The 9,933-nt window shown below is 37.1% G+C and overlaps 1 protein-coding gene across 1 annotated transcript; it reads left to right on the forward strand.

Annotated features, from left to right (window-relative positions):
• The first annotated feature begins 7,746 nt into the window (after nt 1-7,746).
• Nucleotides 7,747-8,685, forward strand: LOC124225978 (olfactory receptor 12D3-like). Its single transcript, XM_046638722.1, has one exon. The coding sequence runs from the start codon at nt 7,747-7,749 to the stop codon at nt 8,683-8,685; it is 939 nt and encodes a 312-aa protein (XP_046494678.1).
• Nucleotides 8,686-9,933: the final 1,248 nt, after the last annotated feature.

Here is a 9,933-nt window from a genome sequence, read left to right on the forward strand (position 1 = left end):
TTTTAAGGTATTGTTGACTTTAGTTTGCTAATATTTTGTTGAGGATACATGCATCTATTTTCATCAGGGATATTGGCCTGTATTTTTCTATTTTTGTGACATCCTTTTTTGACTTTGGTATCAAGATAATGCTGGCTCCAGTAAAGCCATCTAGTCCTGGGCTTTTGTTTGTTGAGAGTTGTTTGATTACTGATTCAATCGCCTTACTACTAATCGGTCTATTCACATTTTTTTTTTTCATGATTCAGTCTTGGTAGGTTGTATGTTTCTAGGAATCTATCTATTTTGTCTAGGTTGACCAGCTTTTAGCAAATAATTGTTCAGAATATTCTCTTACGATCCTATGTATTTCTGTGGTATTAGTTACGACTCCTTTTTCATTTCTTATTTTACTTATTTGAGCCTTTATTCTGTTTTTCTTGGGGAGTCTAGCTAAAGTTTTGTCTATTTTATATGTTTTTTCATAAAAGCTAGCTCTTATTTTTATTAGTATTTTCTAGTGGTTTCTTTTAGTTTCTATTTTATTTATTTATGCTCTGCTCTTTGTTATTTAATTTTGCCTAATAATCTTGGGCTTAGTTTGTTGTTATTTTCCTGTTTCTTGATGTGTAAAGTTAGGTTCTTTATTTGAGATCTTTCTTAATGGGGGTGTTTATTGCTTTGAACTTCTCTCTTAAAACTGCTTTTGCTTAATCTTGTAAATTTTGGTATGCAGGATTTCCATTTTCATTTGTCTCAAGATATAGTGAATATCAAGATATTTTTTTATTTCTATTTTACTTTTTCCATGACCCATTGGTTGTTCAGTAACATATTGTTTAATCCCCACATATTAGTGAATTTTCCAGCTTTTTTCTTGTAATTGATTTCTAGTTTCATATCACTGTGGTTGGAAAGATGCTTGATAGGATATCAATCTTCTAAAGATATTAAAACTGGTTTGTAGTCAAACAAGTAGAAGCTCTAGTCTCTCTGGTAAAATACTATCAGGAGTGGATTGTGGAACTGACCACAAGCAGTTAATATCAAATATCAGAATAAATCTGGAGAAGAGCACTAAAAATTAAAAGTGCCAAAATATAACATTCACAATGAATTTAAAGTCCACATAAAAAACAGATTTGTGTTTTTCAACTTAATTACCAATAAGAAGAAGAACTATGGACTGAAATCAGAAATATTATTAAGGAAGAATGGGAAAAAGGTAATGCCTAAAGTAAAAAAAAGAGAAGAAAAATCAAGATGAAAGAAGAAATACTAAAAATTGTCAAGGACAGGTGAGAAGCAAAAGTAAAAAGAGACAAAAGTAAGGTTAAAATCCTGAGCAATTTTTCAGTGATCATCACATTGAGATAAAGATAACTACTCTAACAGCCAAGGTGAAGGAATAGAAGAGAACAACAGAAAAGGAAGAACACAAAGTGTCTTCCAGAAGATTCAAGGGATCAAAGGGAAATTTAAACCTATATTAGGAATGCTGAATGACCAGCAGGAAGCACACTATCTCATCGGGAGTAGATAAAAGGAAGGTGGAAATAGTATATGGAAGATCTACAGAGAAGAGACAAAAGGATGACATTACTTTGAAGAAGATTCATATGAAGAAGAACTTGTGATTCTAGGAAGTGAAGTGGTACTGTCTAGAGGTGCTGCACTCCTTTAGCCATAGCTTGTCTAGAAAACTCTTTATCTTTTCTTTTATTGTGAAAGACAAGTTTGCAGGGTAGCGTATTCTTGGTTGGCAGTTTTATTCTTTCAGCACATTAAATATATCATGCCGCTCCCTTCTGGCCTGAAAAGTTTTTGATGAAAAATATGCCGATAGATGTATTGGGTTCCCTTGTACATAACAATGTGTTATTCTCTTTTTGCTTATAAGATTCACTTCTTATTTTTTGTTTTTAAAAAATTAGTTGTGATATATCTTAGTGTGAGTCTCTTTGGGTTCATCTTATTTGGGAATTTATCAGCTTCTGGGATCTGGATGTCTGTTTCCTTACCAAGGTTTGGGAAGTTTTCAGCCATTTTTTCTTGAAGTAAGCTTTCTGCCCCTTTCTCTCTCTCTTCTCCTTCAGGGGCCCTTATAATGAGACTATTGGTTCACTAGATGTTGTCCTATAAGTCCCTTAGGCTATCTTTATCCTTCTTCATCCTTTTTTCTTTTTTCGCCTCTGATGGAATGAATTCCATGGTGTGCATTGAGAATACTTATCCTTTTTTCTTCTTCATCTAGTCTGCTCTTGAACCCTTCTATTGAATTTTTCACTTTAGTTATCATATTCTTCATCTCTTTGATTTCTGACTGACACTTTCTTATATTTTCTACCTCTTTGTTGAAAATCTCACTTTTTTGAAATTTTTACTTAATGCATTGTTCTCCTGACTTTGGTAAGCATCTCTGTAACCTTTATTTTGCACTCTTTATCAGATAAATCACTTCTCTCTGTTTCATTAAGATCTTTTTTTCTGAGATTTTATCTTGTTCTTTCATTTGGAACATAGTCCTCTGTTTCTTCATTTTCCTTGATTCTCTGAACTGGTTTCTATGTATTACATAAAACAGCCACCTCTACTAGTCTTGAAGGAGTGGCTTCATATAGGTGATGAATCTTGTCATTCAACTCTACCCTAGCTCTTGGTTGTCGCATAAAACTTTGTGATTGGCCAAGCAGCCTTCTTTGTTCTCAGTGACTTCCAATACATGAGAGTGTACCAAGATCTGTCAGCATCCTGAGTCTGTGAGATGGGTATTTCTATCTGCTTCCTCTGCACTGAGCCCTTGGGTAATAGCCAGTTAAGAACCACTTTTTGTTTGTGACTGTTCTGGTAAACCCATGAATACAAGCCACACTAATCCCCAGATACAAGCTCTCAGGGAATGTGTCCATTGATTAGCAGCTGAAAAGGACAGGGCACTAGAAATATACACAAGCTTCTTTCTCAGAGACAGTGATGACCTGGGGCAAGGAAGAGGGGGAACGTGAAGATTTCATGCGTTGGTCTCCCTGGTCTCTGCAGAAGATTTCACTTGGTCACTGGATGTGTGTTAAATTAGAAGCCTGCACCTTAAGCAGTACCTTTTTAAAGAAACAAATAGGCGTCTTTCACAGAAAGATTGGGTATTTCTGTTTGACGCTTCTGTGTTGTGTCATGGTTGGCCAGTTAAGAACTGTTTCTCTCTTTTTTACAGTTCTGTGGGACCTGAAAATGTAACCTCTCCTGGCCACTAGAGACAGGTGATCAAAGGGCATCCCCTGGATGGTGGGGAATATTGGTGACCTGAATGAGCCAGAGGAAGAGCACAAAGATGGCCCCAGCTGGGCCCGTGGGTCTATGCAGCGTATTGCATTTAGCCCCTAGATGTGTGTTAAATTAGAAGCCTGCCCCTCAGGCCAAGCTTTTCAGATAAGCAAATATGCCTGTTTCATGGAAAGACTCGACATGCTTCAGTCTGCTGCCTCTGTTCTGAGTCTTGTGGGGTTAGCTGCAGTGAGTCCCTGTAAGACCTTTGAGAACTGTCTCTTAGTTCTCCATAGACTTCTGAGTTTCCTGGATGCAAACTCTGTTGGCTTTCAGAGATGGATTTTTGGGGACCCATTCCTCAGATGGAAGTCTTCGAAGTTGGGGTGCCAGAGATGGGGTCCAGACCCTTTACTCCTCAGTGAGAAGCTAGGAGTTGTGACTTCCCTCACGATTGTGTTTCACCACGCTGAGGGAGGGGTTTCTGACAAGATTGTGTCTCAGCCTTTCCTACCCATTTTGATGTGTGTTTTTTCCCCTCAGTCATCTTATGTGTAGGAGTCATTCAGCTAGATTCTGGTGTTCTTTTAAAGGGAATTGTTTCCTATGTAGCTATAGATTAAGTATGTCCATGAGCAGAGATGAGTTCAGGAAACTCTCTTGTTGCCATTTTGAATTGGAAGTTTCCTTATTCTTTTTTGTTAATTGAGAATCAGCTTGTCAATATTCATGAAAAATATATTTTGGATTTGATAAAAAGTGATCCTTTTGCAAGTGTCATCCTGCAGTAGAGCTGCTTAAAATTCTGGAAATATGTGATTTGAGTTTTCTGGACTGTGATTCTTAATATCACAGGTTCTCTTCCTGCTCCTTGCAAAAGGACTTCATACTTCTTATTCAGAATTCTTATTAGCAGTGGTTGTCTGTTTGTGTGTGTATGTAATCACTTATATAGAGTTTATTCACTTACAAATGCTATATTATTTAGTAGTCATAGCAATTAAATGGAATTGCTTCCATTATTATCTTCAATTTACAGAAAGGAAATCTGGGGCCTACAAATGTTAAGTAACTTGACCAAGGTCACACTGCTAGCAGAGTCAGGATTCTAACTCCCAGAGATCTTCCTCCAGAGCCTGTGATCTTAATTGTATACATCTCCACACTAATCATTATTGAGAATGCTTGTGACTCAGGCAGATTTTAAGAGAAATCTCTGTCAGTTTCTCTTCCATTCATAGCCAGGATCTAAGAGGATAATCTATATTTCATTTTGGTGGCTATAAAACTTCTATTCTGGTTTTTGTTCTTGTTTTCTTTTTCTCTCTTGACGTTTCTCAGGTTAAATCATGCACCTTTTCTGTGCCCAAGTGGCTTAGTTTAAACTTTGTCATCTTTCAGTTGCTTAATACATTTCTTTAAATTATGACACGCTTTGTACCCTCTAGCTGTCAGAGCTTCCAAGGATAAGAGCTGTGTCCCTTTTTTTGTTTTATGTATGTATGTTCTTTTCTTTACTCTTTTAGTGAACAACACTGGCTCTACAGAACTATTTTTCTTCTTGTTAAATGTTGCAAAATGTTCTCATAACCACACCAAACATAAGAAAATAATTATTTGTTGAAAGAGAAAAAAATAGAATCACCCTTTAGGGATAATATCTCAAGAAGTCTATGTTTGGGGCATCTCTTGGGAGAGTCAAAGGGGATTCAGCTTGTATATTTTGTGGTCAGAATGGGAATTAAAGCCAAGTCTTCTATGATTTATTCTTACACTTAAATATAAGATGTTTATCATATAAGACTTTGAGCAGGCGAAAATCTTTTTGTTAATTTTATTCAATAAGGCAATGAATAGGTTACAATAATGTCCTGATTCTTGGATTTCCTTATGCACTAAATATATATTTATATTCCATTGTGGTTATATGTAGGAGTAAAGAGAAGGGTGAATTGGCATGGTTAATAAGCAGAACAAAAGAGATTAAATTGGACGTAGATTTTTTTTTGATGGAAAGGAATTGACACCATTAGAAAGGGTGAGTGAGAGTAACTGTAAATCTCCTTGAATTTAAGTTGCTGAAATTACAGGATGGAACATGTGGCCTTATGGCACATTTCCTTGGCTGGAAAAGCTTTGAATTTCTTGATCAATTTAATCATTGAAATTTTGTATAAAATAGGTATAATTGCACATATGCATTTATTCATGTGTGTTTGGGTTTTTTGTGTGTTAGTGACTAAATACAGTATGAAGAGAGCTGCTTTGATCATTTTAACATTTTTCATGTACTGAAAATTATTTTACTAGTCCCCTATGGTCATTTAGTTTGCTTGCAGTCCTTTGTATGGTAATGCTTAAACAAAGATCATGGTAAATATATAACTTTTGACATTTGCAAACGTATTTGAAGAACAATGAAGGAAGTGGAATTGCTACTTTAGAGTCCATGAGCATTTTCATTTTTGATTGTTATTGCCAAATTGTCTCTTAGAGATTAAATCAGTTGATATCCCCACCTCTGTGTAGTTTATCACCCTCAAGAAAATATGTCTTGTCAAACATTTCAATCTTTGTCAAAATAGCTGATCATTGTATTTTAATTTGAATTTCTGTTAAATTGATAACATTCTGTTATAGCTTCAATTGCTTTGGTTAGGAATGTTGTGATGCAGTTTTATGTTTCACTACAAACCTTTTTTCAGGCAAGATTTCTTTTCTTGAGAAATCATGATTTTCTATTTTTTCTTTTTTTATTAAGCTTTCGTATAGATGCAGAAATTTTCCTATTTATTGTTCATATATGAATAAGTTGAATTTTGAGGGACAAGTTATTAACTGGAGGTTTGTCTGGGAAAAAAGGATAGGATACTTTGCCCAGATTCTTGACTCATTTGTCCCCTCTTCTGTTGTTACCTTGAATGTCTTTGCAGTAACGTGTCTTTCTCTTCACTTCATCGTTGCCTGCACCCTGACTTGCTCTTTTCTGATAGTCCCAAGAAATTCATTTTCAATGTGAGGCACTCCCTTTCTGGGATTGATTATTTTCTGCTATTTTCTTTCTTAATCATTTTATTGAGCCTATATTATCTTAAAACAATGTGTAAACTTCAAGTGTACATTATTATATTTCAGTCTCTGTGTAGAATGCATTGTGTTCACCACCAATAGTCTAGTATTTATCTGTCACCTCACATATCTGCCCCTTTACCCCGTCTGCCCTCCCCCATTCCCTTTTCCTCTAGTAACCAGTAATCTGTTCTCCTTAACCATGTGTTTGTTTATCTGCATTTTTCAATGTTATTTTGCTACTAGGTCTCAGCATTTTGGGTTTTTGCATCCTGCATGAATAGTCCTGCTGCTATGACATTCTCTTGTGACTGCTAACAGCAATTCCACTGATTTGTTTTCCCTCTGCCTACACATTATTTGAAGTTTGTGGGTTTTAAAAACTGTCTTGTAGGGGCCAGCCCAGTGGCACAGTGGTTAAGTTCCCGCACTCTGCTTGGGCAGCCTGGGGTTCTCGGGTTTGGATCCCGAGCATGGACCTACATACTGCTCATCCAGCCATGCTGGATGGCATTCCACATACAAAGAAAAGGAAGACTGGCATGGATGTTAGCTCAGGGACAATCTTCCACAAGCAAAAAGAGGAAGATTGGCAACAGATGTTAGCTCAGGGCCAATCTTCCTCACACACACACAAACAAACTCTCTTCTAGTCTCATGAAGATTGTGGGGAACTTTAGTCATTTTTTTAGAGTGATGTGAAGAGATTTAGATCTATCGCTGTGTTTCCACCAGCACCCAGAAATAAGAAGTGTGCCTGTTACCCCCGTTTAAAAATATTTCAATTTTTAAAAGTACAACTCACAGCCTTTTAAAAGATACATTAATTTTAGGGGGCTGTCCTGGTGGCACAGCAGTTAAGTTTGCATGTTCCACTTCGGTGGCCTAGGGTTCCCCGGTTTGGATCCCAGGTGCAGACCTGTACACTGCTTCGTGAGCCATGCTGTGGTAGGCATCCCACATATAAAGCAAAGGAAGATGCGCACGGATGTTAGCTCAGGGCCAGTGTTCCTGAGCAAAACGGGGAAGATTGGCAGCAGATGTTAGCGCAGGACTAATCGTCCTCACAAAACAAAAAAAAGATATATTAATTTTAATGCTATCAATGGGTTAAAATTGAATCTATTCTCTTACTTTTTAATATATATTCATTGGACATCTGCCTTTATTACATATAAGATACTTTTTAGGTTTAACTCAGCACTCTGAATATGCTTCTTAGTTCTATGTATCACATACATCACACTGACTCAGAATTTGTCATATATTTCTGTTTTCCTTATTTATATTGTAAATGAATTCAATGCTAGCATTCCTGATCCTTGTATTGAACATAGATCATCTTTATAAACTTCCAGATGACAAACTTGCTTCATTTAACCCATACAGTGTACTGGAACAGTTTACTAATTATCACTATTATTCCTTCTCAAAGCAATGGAGAACATGACTACAGTGAATGAGTTTCTTTTGCTGGAACTGACTTCCATTCAGGAGCTGCAGCTGATAATCTTTATGACCTTCCTCATTCTATACGTGATAGACTTGTTTGGAAATGGGTCCATATTAGTGGTTGTCATCTCAGAGCCAAGACTCCACTCCCCTATGTATTTTTTCCTGGGAAATCTGTCTTTTCTGGATATCTGCTATTCTTCAGTGACACTGCCCAAACTAATGTCAAACCTCCTTTCCACTCACAAAACCATATCTTTCATAGGCTGCATCACTCAGCTACACTTCTTCCACTTTCTGGGGGGCACTGAGTCTCTCTTGCTGACCATTATGGGCTTTGACCGGTTTGTGGCCATCTGCTACCCACTTCATTACACTATTATCATGAACTCTCAGATGTGTAATCTCTTGGCAGCTGTGGCCTGGCTCATCAGCTTCTTTTATGCTCTGATGCATTCTGTCATGACTGCATGCCTGAACTTTTGCCACTCTCAAAAACTCCATTACTTCTTCTGCGATGTGAAGCCCCTTCTAGAATTGGCTTGTGGGGACATACGACTCAATCAGTGGCTCATTTTCATCGTCACTTGCAGCTTAGCAATGGCGTCATGCTTCTTCACCCTCCTCTCCTACTTCTATATTATTGGCTTTCTTCTGTTCAAGAGCCGGACCTGCAGTGTGCTCCACAAAGCTCTGTCCACTTGTGCCTCTCATTTCATGGTGGTATCTCTCTTTTATGGAACTGTGGCACTACTCTACATTCCCCCCATGTCTGCCACCTCTGTAATACAGGAACGGTTTGTGGCAGTCATACACACCACTGTCACGCCAGTGTTGAATCCACTGATATACACCCTTAGGAATAAGGAAGTGATGTCGGCTCTGAGGAGAGTCTTTGGGAGGAAATTTAAGCTGTTTGTCTGAAGAAAACCATTGGCAACACTAGAAGATATGAAAATGACTTGTTATTTATATGACATTTATTTTCTTATCTATAATAGATTGATTCCTTTCCTAAATATTATTTTACTTTCAGAAATTCGTACCATTTTAACTATGTTCTTCATGTATGTGATTCCAATTACGCTTCATTTAGTCATTCATTCATTTGAAATATTTTATGAGCAAGCAGTGTTCAACTCACAGAGGATACTACAGTGGAAAAATCTATGAGTGCATAACATGAGCACGTAGATCTTGTTTTAATTGAGGAGGCAGACAATAAAAAGGTGAATAAGTAGATGGGTGTCTCTTTCAGAAGGTAAAACCCATGGATTGTAGGGAATAATCAGCATGCCAAAGTGGGCACTCTTTTGTATGATTGGTCAATGAAAGTCTGTCTAAGAGTTGGTGTTTGAGCAGAATGCTGAAGGAAATGAGGGAGTGAGTCATGCAGATGTATGAAAATATAGTATTTTTATGCTGAAACAAAAGAAATGAAAGAGCATTGGTATAGAGAGTGCTTCTTGTATATGAGGAAAAGCAAGATGTCCAACATGCTTGGAGCCCAGTGGGCAATGAAGAGACTAGCAGGAGATGAGGGCAGAGCACAGGTGGTAGTCATGTCTTGGGCATCTTGTTGGTCATTTGAAGGGTTTCAGTATGTACTCTGGATGATATAGCATGAAATTGGGACATTTGAGCAAAAAATGGACTTGAAATAACTTCTGTGGTGAAAGAATCACAATATTTACTATGTTGAGAACAGAGAGTAGGGGAGAAAGATGGAATCAGTTAGGATTCCCTTGTAATCCTTTGGATGAGAATTGATGGCGGCGTTATCAGGGTGATAGAGGTGGAAGTAGGAGAGGTAGTCAGATTCTGGATGTATTTGGAACACAAAACTTTCAATACTTGCTGATGGTTTAGATGTGTATTATTAAGATGAGAGAGATCAAGGATGATTATCAACTTTTTAATCAATGTTAACTCTAAGATATGTCTACAGTATAGATAAATTTTAGGCTATGAACGTAGCAAGGGTGTGATAAGCTTTCAATTTGCTTTTCTCATAATAGGAGTGGCTTGAACTGTTTTCATTCCTATTAATTAATCCTCTTTGTGCCCAGAATAATATATACTTAAAACTTAATCTTGAGAAGAGTATGCAGGCTTTACAATCAAAGACAACTTCATTTGTGACAATTTTTCTTCTCAAAGCATGATTCAATT

Source organism: Equus quagga, chromosome 15, assembly GCF_021613505.1.
Source record: "Equus quagga isolate Etosha38 chromosome 15, UCLA_HA_Equagga_1.0, whole genome shotgun sequence".
Taxonomy (NCBI): domain Eukaryota; kingdom Metazoa; phylum Chordata; class Mammalia; order Perissodactyla; family Equidae; genus Equus; species Equus quagga.